This window comes from Natrix helvetica, assembly GCF_964273705.1.
Source record: "Natrix helvetica genome assembly, chromosome: 1".
NCBI classification, from domain to species: domain Eukaryota; kingdom Metazoa; phylum Chordata; class Lepidosauria; order Squamata; family Natricidae; genus Natrix; species Natrix helvetica.
The window spans coordinates 286,406,882-286,429,462 of NC_138548.1; the positions used below are offsets into that span (position 1 = coordinate 286,406,882).

At 38.4% G+C, this 22,581-nt stretch overlaps 1 protein-coding gene across 3 annotated transcripts in view; it reads left to right on the forward strand.

Annotated features, from left to right (window-relative positions):
• G3BP1 (G3BP stress granule assembly factor 1) overlaps positions 1–22,581 on the forward strand; it is a 38,754-nt gene that overhangs the window by 11,214 nt on the left and 4,959 nt on the right. For 2 of the 3 annotated variants that reach the window (XM_081971549.1, XM_081971551.1), the window contains exons 2-7: positions 1,905–2,018; positions 14,919–15,000; positions 17,787–17,960; positions 20,505–20,595; positions 21,145–21,238; positions 21,741–21,948. In XM_081971549.1, the coding sequence (XP_081827675.1) occupies positions 1,924–2,018; positions 14,919–15,000; positions 17,787–17,960; positions 20,505–20,595; positions 21,145–21,238; positions 21,741–21,948 (744 nt within the window). In that variant the 5' untranslated portion in view covers positions 1,905–1,923. The remainder of the gene's footprint in view (positions 1–1,904; positions 2,019–14,918; positions 15,001–17,786; positions 17,961–20,504; positions 20,596–21,144; positions 21,239–21,740; positions 21,949–22,581) is intronic. The other variant, XM_081971550.1, reaches the window with a different exon arrangement.

Here is a 22,581-nt window from a genome sequence, read left to right on the forward strand (position 1 = left end):
CTTGAGGATTGATGCCTCCTAGCAGTTAATCTGTAATTCATTCCGAATATTAATATTTTTCATCTATCATTTATTTAATTTATTAGGCATCTCACACCTGTGACTCTGTTTGGCTCACAAAGTTAAAAACAAAACAATACATAACAAAAAACAACTAACAAAAAAAAACCACAATTAAAAATAATTAACCATACAATGTAAAATGCAGGAGAGTATCATCCAACAGTTTACAAACAATATAGCCATCTTATCAGCTCCATACCACCACTGGACCCCAAGGCTAGAATCATGTCTTCAGGCTTTCTGAAAGGCCAGTGGGGTCAGGCCAGTCTAAGTCAGGGGCAGTGATGCTCCAGAAAGCAGCACCAATGTAGAAAAGGCTCTTGTCCTGAGTCCCATATGATGAAACTCTCTAATAGACCCATAGTATATCTCTTCTGCTGAACCTGATGGAATAGGTAGATATAACCAGCGAGAGAGATGGTCCCTTAAATAACCAGTTAGTAAGAATACAAATAACTGGTTAGTGAGAATACTATGTTTCATATACTACTTAATCAGTTTATCTGTGGATGATAGCTGTTCAATTGTATAATAGACAATTTTCTTACATTTACTAATTTATGTTCACTGCTAGTATTTCATTACATCTTGATGTTTGCTAGTTCTGATTATGTGTGTGTTTGATAGGAAAAGAATCAAGATGATATTTCCTGAGTCTAATGAATATTGTTGTTCACAACAAGAAACATATTTGTATTTTGAGTTGCCATGAGAGCTTTTATTGTTTTTCCTACAGTTATTTCATATAGTTAGCCCTCTAAGAATTTATCCAGATTTATGAATGTGTAAAAGTTTAATTCTTTCCATGTGAGCAAATTATTCTACAAAGAATACTTTTGTTTCAATGATAACCATTTCCATGTGATTTTGAGATTGGCTAACCTATTATGGTAATGGTATATATTTTCAAACTCATGAACAATTTTATATCTGATATTATATTAATAGTCGAAATAGATAGGTGTTTGACTAGTTGTATCAGATACCAATTTATTTAAACCATATTTTAAAAAGTAAGCCTGATTACTTAGTTTTTGATTTAATCAGTAGGCATTAACAATAAGTATTTTACAAGTTCAGGAAAATTGGCGACAATATAAAATCCAGACAGAATTTTGCTGGAAATGTACTTCTTAAAAAACTATTATTTAAATTATAGCATCCCATTCCAATGGACGTTGGGTTACATAGAGCCCCCTCCTCCAGGATTCATGATAACAGCTAAAGCATCTTGTTGGGTAAAGAGTCCTGCACATATAGTTGTAGAAAATATAGTAAAGGCCAGCAAAATGGTCAGCTCTCTGATAGATGGCACTGTTTCACTACCTAGGCAAGATAACTTTGTTAAAATATTGATAAAATGGAAGCATCTATTCATATCTTTTCAAAGGGTCCTATTTTGTGTGATCCACAGAAGGGAGAATAAAGTATTTTGCTGGACTTTTCCAGAAGAAAAGAGATTGATTAAGAATTGATGTGTTATTGCTTCTCTCAGTGTAGATGAGGCAAAACGAGACCGTTTGTCACTTTCATGCATATTCTCTAGAGTGTATTGGAAAAACCTGAATATTTGATATTTTTTTCCTTTCATATGAAATATTTCTGGAAGCTAGACATAACTCCTATATTTTGGGCTGAATATGCAAAGCAGTATATAGACTGAGCTGTCTCATGTGCTTAAGGACTCTAAGGAGTGCCTGGGTAGAAGAAAATCAAATTCTTTTATATCCCTGAATAGTGCTTGAGGTTTAGGATAATTTAATAAAATATGAAATAAATAATATATTAACTTAGCCAAGACTTAGATGTGTTCAAATTTTTATGAAGATTTTGACCTTCAGTTTTCAGTTGACCAAAGAAATGGTGATGGAGAAGCCAAGTCCCCTGCTGGTTGGGCGGGAGTTTGTGAGACAGTATTATACTCTGCTGAATCAAGCACCAGACTATCTGCACAGGTACGGTTTTCAACTTATCTTTGAAAGCTTTTCTAACAATAAATTAACCTGTTCTTCTGTTTAATATTTACATATGTCATAAACCTTGTGCTTCATTCCTTTTTCTTATACCTTCTACACTTTTAGTAATTTGCTTGCTACATTAAAGAACATTAACCACCCATTAAAATCTGGTATTATGCAAGAAGATATCTTACCTACATACTTTTTCTGTGCTACTTTCAAATAATAAAGTCGGTAATTTTTGATGCAGATTTTAAAGAGAACATGAATTGCCCTACTCCTTTCTACTACAGTTAATCCTAGTCTTATAGTCACAATTGTGGTCAAAATGGTGGTTGCTGAGTAAAGCAATCATTAAGTGACTCAAAGACCACAGTCCTGGCACTTCTGATTATGCTCATTAAAAGAAAATTGCTGGTTGTGATCATTAAGATTGTATCATGGGTGTTAAGCAGATGAGTCCCAGATAAGGAGGGATGGGAAAGCCTTAGGAGGCCTGGCATTCAGCTAAAGGGAGGCAGACAAGCAACAAAAAGCTTTCATGAACTATTCCTGGCTTTAGCCATGTGTAGCAAATGGCTGCAGGAGAAGCTGGGTCCAAAAAGGAGGCAGATGAGCAATAAAAATGGTATGAAAAGGAGGTAGCAAAGGGAATGAAGCACTTCTGCTTTGGCCACTGCAGCTGGCTGCAAAAGTTTGGTGAAGAACTGGGACAGAAGATAGCTACTGTATAAGACGCACCGTTTTCCCCCTAAAAGAGGGTGAAAATTTGGGTGCATCTTACACACCAAATGTAGCTCCACCCATCCACTGGCCCCCACCCTTTGGCCTTTGCCTCCCAGCAATTTACCTCCTTGCAGCAAACAGGTGAATGGGGCTGGCGAAAGTGGCAATAGGCTTCATCAATCCCTGCAGCCTGAAATAGCTGATCATCGAGAGGTCCTTGCTGAAATTGAAAGTGAAACTTGATGTTTGCTGCATCAAGGCAAATTGCTGAGAGGCAGAGGCAAAAAATTTTTTCTTCTAATTAGGCTAAACTGAAACAGGCTGCTGTTTGCTGCCAGAAGGTAAGTCAATAACTATAAATGCCTACAGAATGTTCAAATTATTAGACTTATTTTTTAAAAGACTATTTATTATTATTCTAGATGACTTAATAAAATGAAGCTTTTAAAAATAAATGCTTGAACTGAAGAGGCCCAATGCTATTGTATCTTCTTTTAAATGTCTTTCTAATGTCTATACACCAATGCACAGAGTATGAAGAATAAACAGGGCGAATTAGAAATTCAAGTAAAAGTGGGCAGATATGATATTGTTGCCATTACAGAAACTTGGTGGGATGAAACTGACAAATGGAACATACAGCTAGAAGGATTTAAATTATTTAAAAGAAATAGAACAAATAAAAGAGGAGATAGAGTTGCACTATATATAAGAAATAATTATCTCTCTGCAGAAATAGAGCACAACAATGATGAGAACTCTCTTGAATGCATTTGGGTCAATATTAAAGGTTGGGGGGGAAATGACATTGCCTTAGGTCTATACTACAGGCCACCCAACCAAGCAGAGGATGTAGATGAACTTTTTGCTAGTCAGATAACTAAGGTATGTAGGAAGCACACCACAATAGTAGTGGGGGATTTTAACTACCCTGACATCAACTGGGAAACAAACTCTGCACCAAGTGGAAGATCCAACAGGTTCCTAACAAACCTAGCAGACAACTTTGTTTCCCAAAAAGTAGAGAAAGGAACAAAGGGATCAGCCATATTGGACTTAATTCTCACTAACAGAGAGGAAATGATAGAAGGTGTTGAAGCTACAGGAACCCTGGGCAAGTGACCATGCAATATTGGAATTCAACATTATGCAAACACAAGTAGTAGAACAAAGTGAAACTAGAGTCTTGGACTTTAAGAGAGCTAATTTCAATAACTTAGAGAGAGCTTGGGAAAAATTCCATGGGTGAGAATCCTCAAGGGGAAAACAACTCAAGAAGCTTGGGAAATTTTGAAAAATGAGATTACAAAAGCCTAGTCTAGCACAATACCAGTGAAGAAGAAAAATAACCGCTCCCAAAAGAAACCAGCATGGCTGCATAAAGAACTCTCTGACAAATTGAAACAAAAAAGATAAGAACAAAAAGTGGAAGGGGTGGGAGGACATAACTAAGGCAGAATATCCGCAAATAGCCCGAGCATGTAAAGGTGAAGTGAGGAAAGCTAAGGCTCACAATGAAGAAAGGCTTGCCACAAAAGTAAAAAATAACGAAAAAAAGCTTCTTCCAACATGTTAAAAACAAGAAAAGAGTTAAGGAAACAATTGGTCCATTGCTGGGAGAAAGTGGCAAGAAGGTGACAAGCAACAAGGAGAAAACAGAACTATTTAACTAATGTTTTGCATCTTTCTTTACACAAAGGGATAAAACAGTCCAACCTATCAAAAACAGCACCACAAAAATCAGATTAGGAACACAAGTTGAAATAGGGAAGAAAATGGTAAGTGAGCACCTGTCTACCCTAGACGAGTACAAATCACCAGGACCAGATGGATTACATTCCAAGGTTTTGAGGGAACTGGCAGACGAGATCTCAGAACCACTGAACTACATCTTTCAGAGATCCTGGAGCACTGGGGAACTACCAGAGGACTGGAAAAGAGCTGATGTAGTTCCCATCTTCAAAAAATGGGGAAAAAAAACAGATCCAGGAAACTACAGACCTATCAGCCTGACCTCAACACCCGGAAAGATTCTGGAAAAGATAATCAAGCAACGAATTAGCGAACATCTAGAAGCAAACAAAGTAATAGCCAAAAGCCAACATGGGTTTGTCAAAAACAGATCATGCCAGACTAATCTTATTGCATTCTTTGACAAAGTGACAAAATTAGTGGACCAGAGGAATGCCGTCGATATAGTTTACTTGGACTTCAGTAAGGTTTTTGATAAGGTGGACCATAACCTACTACTAGATAAAGTAGAAGAATGTGGGTTGGACAGCATCACCACCAGATGGATTTGTAACTGGCTGACCAACCACACTCAACATGTAGTCCTCAATGGAACTGCATCTACATGGAGGGAGGTATGCAGTGGAGTACCCCAAGGCTCTGTTTTGGGCCCAGTACTCTTCAACATTTTCATCAATGACTTGGATGAGGGAATAAATGGGGAACTCATCAAATTTGCAGATGACACCAAGCTGTCAGGACTAGCCAACGCTCCAGAAGATAGGCTTAAGATACAGAAGGATCTTGACAAACTTGAACATTGGGCACTATCTAATAAAATGAAATTCAATGGTGAAAAGAATAAGGTTCTACATTTAGGCAACAAAAACGAAATGCACAGGTACAATATAGGTGGTACCTTGCTCAACAGTAGTAACTGTGAAAGGGATCTTGGAGTCCTAGTGGACAACTATTTAAATATGAGCCAGCAGTGTGCAGCAGCTACCAAAAAAGCCAACACAGTTCTAGGCTGCATCAACAGAGGGATAGAATAAAGATCACGTGAAGTGTTAATACCGCTTTATAATGCCTTGGTAAGGCCACACTTAGAATACTGCATTCAGTTTTGGTCACCACAATGTAGAAAAGATGTGGAGACTCTAGAAAGAGTGCAGAGAAGAGTAACAAAGATGATTAGGAGACTGGAGACTAAAACATGAAGAACGGTTGCAGGAATTGGGTATGTCTAGTTTAATGAAAAGAAGGACTAGGGGAGACATGATAGCAGTGTTCCAATATCTCAGGGGTTGCCACAAAGAAGAGGGAGTCAAACTATTTTCCAAGGCACCCGAGGGTAGGACAAGAAGCAATGGGTGGAAACTAATCAAGGAGAGAAGCAACTTAGAACTGAGCAGAAACTTCCTGACAGTTAGAACAATTAATCAGTGGAACAGCTTGCCTCCAGAGGTTGTGAATGCCCCAACACTGGAAGTCTTTACGAAGATGTTGAATAGCCATTTGTCTGAAATGGTATAGGGTTTCCTGCCTAGGTAGGGGGTTGGACTAGAAGACCTCCAAGGTCCCTTCCAACTCTGCTATTGTATTAAATAACAGAAATCCATATCAATTTTAACAGCATCTGTATAAGTATAGTTTGAAATGTAACACTACAAACAGTGTATATCATCTGTGCTGTGTGCTGCAAGGAGGCACATTGCTGGGAGGCAGAAGGCAGACTTTCCCCCCCTTGTTTTCCTCCCCAAAAGCTTGGTCCGTCTTATACTTTGGAGCGTCTTATACTCCGAAAAATACGTAGGTGAGCCACACACTTTTGGGTTAACTTGCTGCCCTGCAAGGTAGGGTAGCAGGGGCAAAAGAACATAGATGGGACAAAGTTGGGTGAGGGGGGGAAAGTTGCAGGCTCCCCTGCATTCGTAAGTGTAGGCAGGGTAAGTCCTCAAATTTTGATCACATAACCAGGGGATTGTCACGATGTTAAAAAGTTTGCTAGGCCTGAACTGAATGAATTGACACTCAAGAGTTAAACTAAGAAAGAGTTATTGCGCAGGTCATAAAAGTTCTTATCTGAAAGTGATTTATTGCGCATGCGTTACACATTCCAGAATTACTTTCTTCTTTGTTCGGCTGCCAACTTGGCAACCGGAGCTTTTTATGATCAAAATGTAACCATTAGTTATTTCTGTTTCATTTTCTATTTTATTTTATTATTAAAGTTTGTTTATTAATTAGAATACTTCTTAAAGACTTTTATTTTTCTTAATATCTCAAAAGATATGCGGAAGGGAATCAGCCCGATCCATTGATCTCAAATTTCTCCAGGGCGTTTTTCCCCTGACAACTTGGTAGCAGAGGATGGTTGATGATACCAGCTGAGATGGCTACAATTTATGGCTGTATTTTCCCTTCGCGCTATCTTAAGATAACCGACTAAGGCTAATTAGCCATGTCGAAAAAAAAGAAAAAGAAAGATGGGGCAAGCACAGATGGATCAGCTTCTTCTGACAAGGAGGCTCCCTCGGACACAGAGAAGCAAGATCAAAACGTGCTTCAGGAACAACAAATTCCTTCAGGTGCCGAGCCAGATGTGGGGGAAGGAGCTACAGGACGCGAGATCTACGAAACGAGGTCAGTGGTTCCTCCTTCTAAAATATCTCCAGGAGATTATGAATTTTTGGGGGCCAAGCCAAAACTTCCCACTCTGCCAGAGCCACTCCATTCCCAGACCCTCGCAGATTATCAAACAATTGATGAATGGCAACTGCCGGCAGAAAAAAAATCCTCCCACGCAGAAAGCAAAGTTTATGAATTCCCCCCAGATGATGACGAAGAAATGCAAAGCTATCTTGATCAAATAGAACGTTTTGAAAAATATGCTAAGGAGGCGAGAGTGTGCTTTGAGGAGATGAAGAGAAGTAGGAGAAGCTCCCCCACTCCCAAAATATTTGAGGACGCCATCTTGTCTTCAAAACAACAGCCTAAGACACACCCCACAGAGTTCATTGGTCAATTAGAACAAAGAGACATGTACACGTCACCGAGGTCACGTGGTCCCTTTGAGTCAACTGAACTTCCGCATACGTATAGACGACTGCAGCCAAAAAGTGAGGCTGCACTGCCATCTGCTGGCGGAGAAAAATTATTACAGCAAAAGATGATGCAGCTTCGTGAAAGTTTTAAAGATTTAGCTATGAGCCCTTTAGAAGCCAAAACTTTGCCTCCAAAGGTTAAGCCTTCACCCCCTGGCGGTGCGGAATCCTCCCTAGATGGAAAAAGGCAAAGCCAAAGGCGAATTCGAGGAAGCCAATTTGATGTTGCCACGCAAAGGCCAATGATGCAACCCCAGCATCCCCTGGTTCAACAACCAGCTTTGCAACCAGATCAACAAATTGTTCCAATGCACATTCCTCAGCAGGTATTCACAGTCACCCCCTTGACTGGTGAGTCCAAATTAAAGGAGTCAGGAGAGAATTATAAAGCCTGGGTCAGTGAAATTGCACTCTTGCTTCGAAGAGAAGGCACACATTCCATGATTTTTAATCCTCCTCCTCAGCCCTGGACACCTGCAATGAGAGACCTGGAAAATAGAGCTATCACGACTTTACTCATGTCAATGGAAATTGAGATCCAAGGTATCTTTCCACCTGATGCAACTGCCCAAGAAATTTGGGCTATTTTGGAAGATTGCTACAGGCCCGTTTCAATTGAATCTTCATGTTTGCTCATGTCTGAGTTCCATGGTTCGAAGTTGAAACCTGGTGAACGAATTGGTGGACATTTGACCAAACTGAAAAGAATGAGAAGTGAATTGAGACAAAATGGCCATGTAATCGATGATATCCAAATGATTAGCATCATCATTAACTCATTGAATTATGAATGGAAAGATGCTGTTGCAAAGATTAACTACGTGCCTATTGCTCAACGCACAGTTAACCACGTTTGCAGACTTTTAGTGGAAGACGAAGCTATCAGGTTAGCTACTCCACATCTGCAACGACCTCCAGCATCAAAGGCTCCAGCCAGACGTCCCTTCCGAGGAAGAGGCTACGCTCCAAGGATGCCAAAATGCTACACCTGCAACCGTGTGGGACATGACACCCGGGATTGTCCCCAACGAGTTCCAGCTCCCGCCACGTACCAGCCCAGAGGAACAGATTCCAGAGGCAGAGGTAGAGGCGGAAGACAAGGTCGTCGTGGTCCAAGGCATGATCCACAAGCTCCACTTGTAACACTGGCCATAACCAACGTTCCACAACCTGATCCAAAGTTCGACAGATGTCTTTTGTGGACTTTAGATAGTGGAGCAGCTGTGCACGTTACCCACAGAAGGGAACTTTTCACAGAGATGGGCGAACCAGAGCCCGAGTATCGAGAACTGTATTCCTTCACCAACCACACTTGCAAGGTTATGGGAAAAGGAACTGTTTACATTGAAGAACTCGATACACACATCCCTGATGTTTATTACATATCTTCAGCAACCAGTAATTTGCTTAGTCAAAGTCACTTGTCTAGAGATTTAAAGTTCCAGGTTCACCACCTTGAAAAAGCAAGTTACTTAGTTAAAGATGGTGATATTGTTGCTGAAACCATGCTGATTGGTGGTGTTTATTACTTAAAGCCAAAGCCTAAAGGGCAAGCACAGGCAAGTATGCAAACTCCAAAAAGGCACAACGCAGACCCAGAGAGAGTTGTCCCAGAGAGAGAAAACGTTACTGTGCCAAAGGCTCCTAAAGCCAACAAACAGAGAAAACAGAAACAGATTGCTCAGAGCAAGCCTGAGGGTCCTCATGAAACTGTTAATGTTGAGAATTCACTAACTGGTAAACCTTTGCATTCCAGGTGTATTCACAAGTGGCACAGAAGATTGGGACATGCCAGTTTCCGTGTTCTTAGAAAGATGCCGGAGTTCGCAAAAGGTTTGGATCTAAAGGGGTGTAAGGTGTTTTTGGATTGTGCGGTTTGCAAAAAGGCTAAATCCAAGGCGGCTGCAATTCCCAAACACGCTACACGCCTGTCAACACGCATTTTTGATTTGGTACACACTGACATAGTGGGTCCTTTCCCACCAACACTTGGTGGCAGAAAGTATTTTTTAACAATTGTAGATAATCATTCTAGATATGGATTTGTATATCCTATGAAAGAGAAATCTGAGACCTTTCAGATCTTTAAAGACTTTGCAGCGTTTGTTTCTACACAATACCAAGTTCGCATCGCCAGAATCCAGAGTGACCGTGGTGCAGAATTCATGTCTCAGCGTTTCCAGGACTGGATGTGTAAGAAGATGCCAATCTCAGTAACACATACTGGGGTGAAGCAATCAAGTATGCAAATTACATTGTCAACCGTACTTGGAGCAGTGTAATCAATCAAACTCCTTTCTACATGCTGTATGGCTACAAGCCTGATCTCAAGAACCTCCACATTTTTGGTTCATAGGCTATGGTGAACACTCCCTTAAGTCAAAGAAGAAAGGGAGGTACGGTAGCAAAGAGACTGAGATTTATGGGTATTGATGATAATTCAAAATGGTTCAAATTCATTGATACTAAACATGTGATTGTCATTTCACAATCTGCTAATTTTGAGGAAGATATTGACTGGTCCAGGATTCATTCCAATGATCCTGAAGTTTATTTTCCTAGAGATGGTGTTCCAGATGCCACGCAGCCTGATGACAATTCGCAGGCAGATGTTCCTTCTACCAGTTCTTCACAACCTGATGTTCCGTCTTCGCAAGCCGCGGATGCTGATGCTAGCGACGAACGTGAGGACGAGGATGATGATGATGAAGAAGAAGAAGACTGGACTGATGTTCCTAGACGCTCCAAGAGGGCCACAAAAGGAATCCCTCCAGAACGTTATTCATGGCAACTGACAAAGTCACCATTACCTTTGATTTGCAACGTTACTCTTCCTCCAGAGACATTCACACAAATCAAACAGCTTCCTGATTCAGAACAAGACAAGTGGTATGATGCAATGCAGGATGAAATGGACAGTTTGAAGAAACTTAATGTATTCACACCTGCAAAACCTCCAGCAAACAAGAAAGTCATTGGCACCCGATGGGTCTACAGAATCAAGAAGAAACCAAATGGTGAGTCTTTATACAAAGCCAGACTTGTAGCTCAGGGTTTCGCTCAACGTTATCCTGAGGACTACACAAACACTTACTCACCAACAGTCAGAACTGAAAGTGTAAAAATTGCTTTAACCACTGCAACTATTCTTGGTTTAGAAGTTTTCCAATTTGATGTGGACACAGCTTATCTACATGCAGACCTAGATGAAGAGATCTACGTGAGAAGCCCTCCAGGATTCCGAAAGCAAGAAGGGGATACCTGGTTCCTGAACAAAAGTCTTTATGGTCTGAAACAGTCAGGTTTAATGTGGTATTTATGTCTTACTGACAAACTAAATTCAATGGGCTTTATTAAGTCCGAAACTGATGAATGCGTGTTCACAAAAAGATCTAACAATGCATATGAGATAATTCTTGTTTATGTTGATGACATTGTTTATATTGGTCCAAATAAGAAAATGAGTGAGATTTTTGCTAAAAGTTTGCAGAGATACTTCACACTAAAATCTTTAGGACACATTAGCACTTATTTAGGTGTTCAAATTGAAAAGACACAGAAGGGGTTTAGTCTTTCACAAGAAGAGAAAATTGATCACATTCTACATCATTGCAACATGAAAGATGCTAGCACAACAAAGACACCCATGCAAACAGATTTTCACAACTTAACACATGAACCAAGTCCTGAGTTCGAGGATCAAACACTTTATCGTTCAGTCATTGGTTCACTATTATACATTAGTAGTTGGACCAGACCTGACATCGCACTTAGTGTTAATCTTTTATCACGACACGTAGGTAAGGCAACACAATTTCATTGGTCATGCATTAAGAAGTTGTTGAAATACCTGAAACACACTAAGCACATGAAGTTATTGCTAGAACCAACACACACTGATCAACCAAAGTTGATTTGTTTTGCTGACGCCGACTGGGCGAGCGACAAGAAGTCACGCAAAAGCACTTCTGGTTACATGATGTTCCTAAATGGTTGTCCTGTTTACTGGCAAGTGAGAAAACAGAGTTTTGTTTCATGTTCATCTACTGAAGCTGAATATGCTTGTGTTTCAGATGCTTGTAATTCTCTAACGTGGTTTGATGCTTTGATCACAGATATCTGGACACGTCCGATTCGACCAATCACCGTGATGGAAGATAATGTATCTGTGGTTTATATTTCTGAGTCACATTTTACAGGTTCTAGGTCCAGACACATTGACATTCGTTATCAAAACACAAAGCAATTAGTTAAGCAAGGTTTTGTTAAATTGCAATATGTTTCTACACATGATCAGATCGCAGACATGCTTAACAAACCACTCGCCGCAAATCAACACGAGTATCTGCGAAAGAAGATGTGCCTTAATTGATGATTTGATGACGTCAGCCCAGACTAGCAAAAGAAGGGGTGTCACGATGTTAAAAGGTTTGCTAGGCCTGAACTGAATGAATTGACACTCAAGAGTTAAACTAAGAAAGAGTTATTGCGCAGGTCATAAAAGTTCTTATCTGAAAGTGATTTATTGCGCATGCGTTACACATTCTAGAATTACTTTCTTCTTTGTTCGGCTGCCAACTTGGCAACCGGAGCTTTTTATGATCAAAATGTAACCATTAGTTATTTCTGTTTCATTTTCTATTTTATTTTATTATTAAAGTTTGTTTATTAATTAGAATACTTCTTAAAGACTTTTATTTTTCTTAATATCTCAAAAGATATGCGGAAGGGAATCAGCCCGATCCATTGATCTCAAATTTCTCCAGGGCGTTTTTCCCCTGACAGGGATCACTGCAACAATTGTAACTTTGGGCATGGGTCATAAATTCCTTTGTTCAGTATTGTGATTCTGAATGGTCATAAGTAGAGGATGGTCTGTAGCACTTCTATTAGGAAAGATTACGTTGTATTTTAGAGGTACTGTTCTGTGAAGTAAGATCCCTTTTAAAAAAACCTCCATATTCTAGAATTCCCCTCAGCTTCATACCAAGGTAAAAATGGGGAAAATTGTTTTGATATTTGAATACTAACCAACCTAATTCGCATTTTTGTAGCTAATATGCAGATCAGAAGGAAACTATTGTTCAGGCTTTTTAAAATCTCTATCCTTTTGATACACTGGATGAAAAATACAGTATGAGAAATTCATAAATAATACCAATAGAAGTGAATCTATGTAGCTCAGGGTTGAACTGTGGTCCTTGCTCTGAGCATGGCTGTTTGCTTGCAAGCTTTTTGCTACCAGACTAGTTACTTCTTCACTAGTAAAAAGGAGAGGATTTGCTCTCTGTTTATACACTGTAGGTTGCTCTTTCAGTGTTGGTGGGATGCTACTTTTTTCTTGGTAGCTTCTTGAGTACACTGTTGTTTACTGCTTGATTGTATGTCTTAAATAATAATTGCATATGTTAAGAAATACATATGTAGTCATGTAATTTGTGTACATTTGTTACATTTGGTTAAAAACAACAATTCTGTTGGCATTTTCAGTAGTTTATTTAGAATTCAAGTTATCAGGTACCTGGATGAAGCAAACATTCAGCTTCCTATTTTACATTTGGCTGTGTTTTGACAGAGCAAAAGTTGAAATAGGTGTTCTAGTCTAGTGCAGTGATGGTGAAACTTTTTCTTACGGTGTGCCAAAATTGCAGTCAACAGGCCAACTGAAATTTTGGAAATGATCCGTTTCTGGCTTCCGGGGGGCCTCTGAGGGGCTGGGGGAGGTCATTTTTGCCCTCCCCAGGCTTTAGGAAAGCCTCCGGATCCTGGGAAGGGGTTGCAAATGCGTGCCCACTCAATCTTCCCTACAACCTGCCCATGAACGTGTGACCCCTCCCCAGGCTCTGGAGGCTTTCCTGAAGCCTGAGGAGGGCAAAAATGGCCCTCTGGAAGCCAGAAATGAATTGTTTCTGAACTTCTGGTTGGCCCATTGGAGCCATTTTTCGCCCTCTCCAGGCTTCAGGAAAGCCTCTGGAGGCTGGGGAGGGTGAAAAACAGCCCCAATGGTCCAACTGGAAGTTCAGAAACAATATGTTTCTGGACTCCGGGAGGCAGGAAGGCTGTTTTTTCCTCCACAGGCTTCAGGAAAGCCTTCGGAGACTGCGGAGGTCCCAATGTGCCAACCGGTCGTTCAGAACCATTTTTCACCCTCCCTAGCCTCCAGAGACTTTCCTAAAGCCTGGGGAGGGCGAAAATGGCATCCCCTGGCCCTCTGAAAGGGCGAAAAATCAGCTGGCCGGCACGCATATGTACGCTGGAGTGTATAGCTGACATGCCACTAAATATGGCTCTGCGTGCCACAGGTTCTCCATCATGGGACTTGTAGAACAAATCTCAAAAGTGATGTAAGTATTCAGACAGTATGAAACAATGGGAATTTGAACAAGTCCTTTTCATTTTTATTTCAGTCACAAAATAGGTGACAAAATAGGTGAAATGGCAGCCATGCTACTGACCTAATTATATATTTAAAAATATTTTTGAAACTATTAGGATAATTTCCTATTTTAAAAAATGAGAGAAATGTAATGCTGCTCTTACTTGATGGAAAATCAGTTAATTAAAATTAGAATCGGTCCCTGGTTTTTTTCTCCCCACTTCTTTAAATAAATGTTGAGGTACACAGACAACATATTAACAGGACAAACAAAGCAAACCGCAATTTATTTCAATTAGGGACTTTCTCAGTCTGAAGATTTCCCTTCCTTCCTATGAAATATGTATGCAAGTATTTATTTATTTTAAATTAATCACCTTATGGGCACTATCCACAGCCCCCCGTCCTGATTTCAGCAAGATTAAAGTACAGATTTTGGCTCAGAATTCGACTTTATGTCCTTGGCACAAGCCAAGGGAAAATAAACAATAATGTTTTGTGCTGATGTTTTTGTTTAGATTGCAAGTAGCTGTTGTATTTTTAAAAAAATGGTGGGTTCTCGTGCCTCTTAATTACATGAATTCATTATAACATATAGCAGTAAGATACAAGAGCTTGCAAATAATGCGTAACTAAAAACCAGGAAACAAGCCTAAACTAATTAGTTACATTATTTCCAACTACAATTCCCACAAACTACCTGCGTTTTCTAGTAGCTTTGCAAGAGTTGATGGAATTTTTCAGTCTTTAATTCTTTTAATTTATGTTTGTATTTTATTGTGACAAGCCTGAAATAATATCAAAATTCCTTCTGCTTTCGATTTGGTAAATTGTTGTTTATCCATAGATTCAAATTAAACAAGAGCTTATATCTTGATAAGATAAAATGTTATGAAAATGCACCTGGTAGATTGAAATTGTATATAAATACAGTGTTTATAAATTGTTGTCTCACAGATTTTATGGAAAGAATTCTTCATATGTTCATGGTGGCTTGGATTCCAATGGAAAACCAGCGGATGCCGTTCACGGACAATCTGTAAGCATTTGTAAAGTCATTATATGTTTTTTTTTAAAAAAATGGCAGGTTCAAACTTGGAAATTGATTTTTAGATTGGAATGTGGTGATCAGGACTTCCTGTTTGACTGTGCCAGCCAACAACAAGATGATATATACTATGCTACATTCTTGGGCTTTAAACATCAGCATAGTCTCTGAGTGTCTCTTGGTTTTTGCTATGTTTCTTTAATTAGATACTGTATACTTTTCAGGGACTTGGTTATATTTTACCTTGCTGTAGAGAATGAATTGAATATAGTGGCACAGATATCTAATTTAAATAGGAAAGCTTAATCAAACTATATATATATATATATCTACGAAAACATATATATATATATATATATATATATATATATATATATATATATATATATATATATATATATATATATATATATATATATATGTGTGTGTGTGGGGGGGTGTGTGGGTGTGTGTGTGTGGGTGTGTGTGTGTATGTGTGTGTTTTCGTAGATTTTCATGGGTGTAGGTATGCTGGTCTTGTTGTATTCGGGTCTTTTCCTATGTAAGATTATTTCATAGATTTCCATGGGCTTAGGTACACACGTACAAAACTCACTCCACTTCATAGAAACAATAAAGAAACAAAACCTACAACCCAGTGACCTACTCGTGAGCTTCGATGTCATATCCCTCTTCACTCAAGTGTCTATAAAAGAACCCTTGATAGCTATCCAGAACAAACACAAGCCCCCTAAACACATCCTGGACCTGACCAACCACTGCCTAACCAACACATACTTCATCCATAGTGGACAAAGATACAAACAGATAGAAGGAGCACCCATGGGATCACCCCTCTCACCCGCCATCGCAAACTTATACATGGAACATTTTGAAACTAACGCCTTAGATAAATCTGAACACAAATTTAAACTCTGGCTTAGATATGTTGATGACACTTTCGTGATTTGGCCACACGGGAAGGAAAAACTTGACAACTTCCTCACACATCTCAACAGCCTACACCCCAAAATGCAATTCACTATGGAAATAAAAGCAAACAACCAACTTCCCTTTCTGGACGTCCTAATCTACAAAAAACCCAATGGCTCCCTAGGATACACCATCTACCGGAAAAAAACACACCAACCGCTACTTAAATGCACAATGCCATCACCACCCTGCACAGGTCAACTCTGTAGCCAAGACCCTCATCTCCAGAACCAAACGCCTAGCTGACAAAGACCACCTGAAAACTGAACTACATACTCTCACAAACATATTAATCTCCAACGGATTCCAAAGAAAAACAATTACCAACCTAATCCAAAGGGAGACTCCCCCCAAGAACCGAGACACAGAACAGGACAACGGCATCGCCCTCCTCCCTTACATCAAAGGCACCACAGATAAAATCAGCAAAATTCTCCACAAACACAATATCAAGACAGCCTTCAACACTGATCGAAAATAGCCAACATCTTAAGAAACCCCAAAGACAAAATCCAGCTAGAAAACCAAGGAGTCTACGAAATACCATGCAAAATCTGCCTTGCAACATATATAGGACAAACAAACAGGAGAATAAATGCATGCATCGCAGAACACAAGAACGCAGTAAGAAAAAAAGAAAAAACTTCCTTTTCCAGCACCTTAAAGCTACAGAACATGAAATTAATTTTGAAGGAAACAAATTAATCTCCAAAACTGAACGCTTCAGCAAGAGAATAATTATGGAAGCTATCAAAATAGAGAAACACCTCCACAACATGAATAAATGTGACGATACCGACCGCCTACCAGACATCTGGAAACCAGCCCTAGTCAACAAATGAGCCCCACCCATCACCCAGGCCGTTACAACTCAAAACAACAACAGACACACAGCCAGTACCAATCTATCAATCATGATACAACCACACAGCCAATCAATCCATTTACTGAAACAAAACCAGCACTCCACACATCCCCACCAAGATTTATAGAAAGATGGCAGCTCCGACCACGCTTTACTCACACAAACACGACGCCGAAAACACCAGCCTGAAGATGGAGAGTGAGACCTCGCCGAAACGTTGCCAAGACAATCTCAATCTTACACGGGAAAAGACCTGAATACAACAAGACATGCATGCATGCATACATACATACATATAAAGATTCGGTTAACAAAGGAATAAATTGGGTTTCTTCCTTTAAAAAAAATAGCTATGCTCATACTTGAACCTAAAATGGATAAAATCTTCTGTTCAGTTTAGTTCAGGCCATATATGGAGCACAATATGGCAGAAGTTGTTGGGAGGGGATAAGAGCAGGAAAAAAGACAAAGCTTAGAGTCTTCCTTGAAAACTATGTAATTCTTGCCAGTGGTTGAAAGAAGGAGAAACAAGCAGTGAAGGTGCTGGAAGCTTATTTCTTAGTGCAGAGATCATTACATTAAAGAATAGGCACCCAGGACAGGCACAAGTAGTGATGCCTGAGGTGGGGAGACAGCAGAAGATGCTGGGGAAATGTGTAGGATAAGAAGAGAGTGAGAGTGATCTAGTTTTTTGATTTTTGGTTTAATGCTCTCTGAGATGTCTGTTGATTTTATTTCGTGTGAAACCTGGAATAGTCAAAATGTGCTGCATTTTTTCTACTGGGCTTCTGCCAATCTAAATGGAACATCAGAACTTCCAGAACTCAATGATTTGTTTTGGATTTGGATTCTGTTATGTACACATCCCTACTTTCATTTCTGAGAATCTTTTTTTAAATTATTCCAATGTATTTTTCCTTGTCTCCATTCTATTCTTTAGGATATCCACAAGAAAGTGTTGTCACTGAATTTTAAGGATTGCCGCACAAAGATCCGCCACGTGGATGCTCATGCCACTATTAACGATGGTGTTGTTGTACAGGTCATGGGTGAGCTGTCTAATAACACTCAACCAATGCGGAGATTCATGCAAACTTTTGTCCTTGCCCCTGAGGTATGTAGCCAGGGAAATACTTGTAGTTTTGTATTTTAGATATTGCTGGGTTGTTGTAAGACTTTTTCCTTTGTTAAAAACCCCAAGATCTGGCTTTTACCCTCTAAAAACAAAACAAAACTCTACATTGTTGCCAGGACATTGTTTGCAAGGTGAAAAAGAAGAGAGAAGAAGGGAATGAAAGAAATTGAAGGCATGAATTAGGAAAAAAGGGAAGGAAATTAATTAAATCTAGTTTATTCCACTGTTCATTGTATGAATTCATACTTTTCTATCCTTGAAAAATATTACTTGCATTTTTTCATCTGTATATCAATTCACATATTGCCTATTGTTCTTTATATTTCTAATGCCTCTTTCTGAATATTTTATCAATTCATTGAATTCTAAAATTCATAATTTTCTCTTTTTATTTAGATATTCTTTATAGATGTGGTTTGCACTTGATACCCATTTCAATTTTTCCCCAAACAGTCATTTCTTGAAACAGAATACTGTTGGTGGCATTTGGAAGTCTTAAAATTTCTGTTTTCCCGTCTTTAAGAAACATTGTCTCAAGATATTTAAATTCATCTGTTCTTACTTTTAATGTGCATTTATAACTCGTAGTTACCCTTTTAATTCAGAAACACATGAAACAAAGGAATATCACATACCCTTATTCCAATCTTGTCATTGGGGGTTGTCTGGTTGCAATTTGCAGCTGGAGTCAAAGTGAGAAAGAAATTGTCCAGCCAGTTCCTTTTGCCATATTTTAGATCAGAATTGCTATACTTCTAACCTCCAAAGACTGCTGGAGTTACTTTGCTCACTATTCTGATACTCCTCCCCCATCATTCCTGCTGTTCTGTTCTTTACATGCCAGTTCCACATATCTGACTCATCCATCTTGCATGCTAAGTCCCCCAAATACTAGGTGTAGCTCCTCAAAGAATTGAATTGCATATAACCTTCTTGGAAAGCTCAGTTTTTATCTACTATCAGGAAAAAGTTCCTTTATCTTTAAGTTACCTTTAAGTTCCATTACTGGGAAGCTGGTGATCTTAGTGGCAGCATTTCTTTGCATGTTCAGGTGTAGGTGAACTATTTGCACTTAACATAAAGTTGTTCACTTACTTCATGAACATAGGTCACCCATATTTTAACATTTTTTAAATTAATATCACCTAACTAGATCCCCCCCCCCTTTTAATGCACTATTATTTCTTGCAGGAATTTTTTTAATGCATTTAAATTCATCCACAAACTTTTTCACTTTATTGTACAAAACATCCTTTTTGTATTTCCCATTGTTATGAAACTTCCTATACTTCTATAGCACTCTGAAATAGAGTTTGTTTTGGTCTTCCAAATAGCTTCCACAGATCTTTTTTTCCTTTAGCCTACTCCAATTTTGTTGGGAGATAAATCGGTCGTCTAATACTTTTTTCATGTAACATTCATATTAACTCTTCCTCTAGTCTTCTTTCTTTCACTTTGTTTCTTTTTTAACTTCATTTTTTTCTATGTTCAAGTTTTTCAAGATTATTCCTGGCACACTGCAAAATATGTCTCACATTTGGAACCTTCCATAGCTTTTCTGTTTTTCACTATTTCTCAGTGTTTCATCACAAAAAGCCAACTATGCTTTTAGATTCAAATTCCTTCACATGCCATGTGAATGCACAAATAGACTTACGCTTAAACTATGTGTCTAGCAAAAGAATTTCTTACTATTCACTAAGGAAAAACAATATTGTTACCAACTTTGAAATCCTTATTTTCATAGGCACCAAGAATAATTACTTTGATACCCATTCATTCTTCCTAATGTATATTTAAGCCTATTCATTTATTGTTAAATCTGTATATTCATATTCATGCATGTAAGCTCAGCTTTGTAGAGTGTCTTATCACTAAAATTAAGAAAATTCAATCTTGTCTTTTAATCATTGAGATCTATTGTATTTTGCTTAAAGTGCTTCAGAGAGTTCAGAAATTAATAGTTAAGTTAGCAGTGCAAGTCTTGTCTTGTAGTTTCTGAATAGCACATATAGGTTAAACTGTTTTGGACTGACATTCCTGTACAAGTAGTCCTCAACTTACAACCACAATTGAACCCAACATTTCTGTTGTTAAGTGAGACATTTTAAGTGAGTTTTGCCCCATTTTACAAACGTTATTGCTACAGTTGTTAAATGAATCACCCAGTTGATAAATTAGTAATCAGTTGGCTAAATGAATCTGGCCTTCCCCATTGACTTTGCTTGCTAGAAGATTACAAAAAGTGATCATGTACTTTGAGACACAGCAACGGTCATAAGAATGAACCAATTGACAAGCATCTGAATTTTGATCACGTGAGCTTAGGGATGCTGTAAAGGTTCGTAACTATGAAAAATGGTTATAGGTCACATTTTTCAGTGCCGTTGTAACTTTGAACGGTCACTATACAAACTGTTCTAAATCTAGGATTACCTGAAAATGATTTTGGGATGACAGAATGAAACCAAATATATATGATTGAACTGCTTAATTTTATTTTTCACATTGTATTGTCTACAGGGATCAGTTGCAAACAAGTTTTATGTCCATAATGACATATTTCGCTACCAGGATGAAGTTTTTGGTGACTTGAATGCTGAACCTCCAGAGGGTAAATTCTATAATCTTAATTTTGTGTTTATGTGTTTTTGTGGTTTTTTGTTAATAACTCTTCTAAATAGTAAAATGGCCAAAACATTATTTGCCTGCATAATTTAAAGATGCCTTTGAATAATAATAAAGTAGGACTTCTTTCAAGTCCTAATGATTTAGTGAAGTTGTCCATGCTGTTTACATGGCAGCATTATACAAGTGGTCACTGTTAATCTTCTGGTGATTTTAGTTTAGTTTACAGCTCTGGGAATCCCTTGATGTCTCTATAAAATTCTACCCAGAACTTGTGAGATCTAATACTAGAACCCTGAAAATCTGTACTTTATCAGGATTTTGCTTTTGGATAGAAACCAGAGTAACCCAAAAATCTCTTTCCCATGTGTGCATCTGGCCACGTTATTATCAATTTAAAAAGTGCATATACAAAAATGTGTATATATCTAAAATGTACATATATTTAGTAGTCATGAAAAATTGAATGAACATTATGAGCTGTCCTTTTAATTTGTACAAAGTAGGATACAACATTTTTCCCCTCCCTTTCCAGAATCAGAGGAAGAGGCAGAAGAACCTGAGGAAAGGCAACAGACTCCAGAGGCAGTTGCTGATGATTCAGCAGCTTACTATGAACAGTCTGTCAGGTAAGTTCAACCCGACACTCCAGTTACCCTGTCTTTTCTTGCTCCAACTGAAATAAAAGACCAGTTCTCGGAAAATCCACTCTTATCTCACTTTTGTTTAAAAGTCGCCTCTCATAGATAGATAACAGAAGGTCCATTGTTAATTCTAAAGTCAAATTTTCACCATTCAGCAGTAATTGGCAATCTTGTTCTTAGAATAGGTAAACACCTACCAGTTATTTTTATTTTTAGAAATAATGTATTTGGAAGCCATATTTTCCATATGAAGTTCAAGAAAACAAATTGAATGATTTAGAAAAAACGATGGAGGTATTACTGATTTCATCCAAGAAAGCATTTTTGCACGCCAATGTAGAATTGAATTAAATTATTATAGTGGATATTTTATAAATAAGTGAACATTTTATAAATACCCCACAATGTAGGGTTTAGAAACAGTAAAGATTCTGTTATTGAACTGTGTAGACAAATTGCTGACTATAATGAAAAGATCTTTCATCAGCAGCAATGATTTGGAGGAGCAGTTAGAAGAACCAGTTGTAGAACCGGAACCGGAACCAGAAGCTGAGGCTGAACAAGAGCCTGAAGTAGAAGTTCAAGAAGAAAAGCCTGAACTAGTGATAGAGGAAGCAGCTCCTGAGGAAGCTATTGAGAAGAGTCCTTCTCCAGTTCCTGCAGATCCAACACCTGTTGTGCAAGAAGACTCTAGAGTAATACAAGAAATTTCTCTATGTTGTTCTTCCATAAATTTGTTCTTTTATTTTTTTTAAATGTTCATTTGCAACAGAATTCTGCAAATTTTTCTGACTTTTTAGTTCCTTAAAGTTGCATCACTAAGTTAATTACTGTTAAAATCTGTTTTTAATGTTATTGCATCACCCAATCTGATAATATCCTTAAAATAGTGTGAGCTTAAAGCACTACCAAAATCCTCACATTTTTTCCTACATAGTTATAAGATGTTTCACTTATACCTTATTGACAAAATGACAATATTTCCATAGACACCCAGTGGCAAATATACCATATTTCTGGCAACCAATCAGTGGTTGAGGAAATTTGAAACAGCTACTTGCAGTCCTTTACTGCATATAGTGTAATGAGCTTTATCTAAGTCCTAATTGCAGATAAGAGATTATAGCTATACAACACAGAACTCTGTAATGTATCATGCCTTTCTTAAATGTTGTAATTCCTCTGAAGGAAAGCACTTCATGGTGGGAGGGAACTCAGACGTAACCATCAGTATTTGCATTTAAATGTTGTATTAGAACCAAATGTGTATAAATCTTCCTATTTATGGTTTATCTATGCAATAACAAAGCACTGAAAGCAACTTTAGT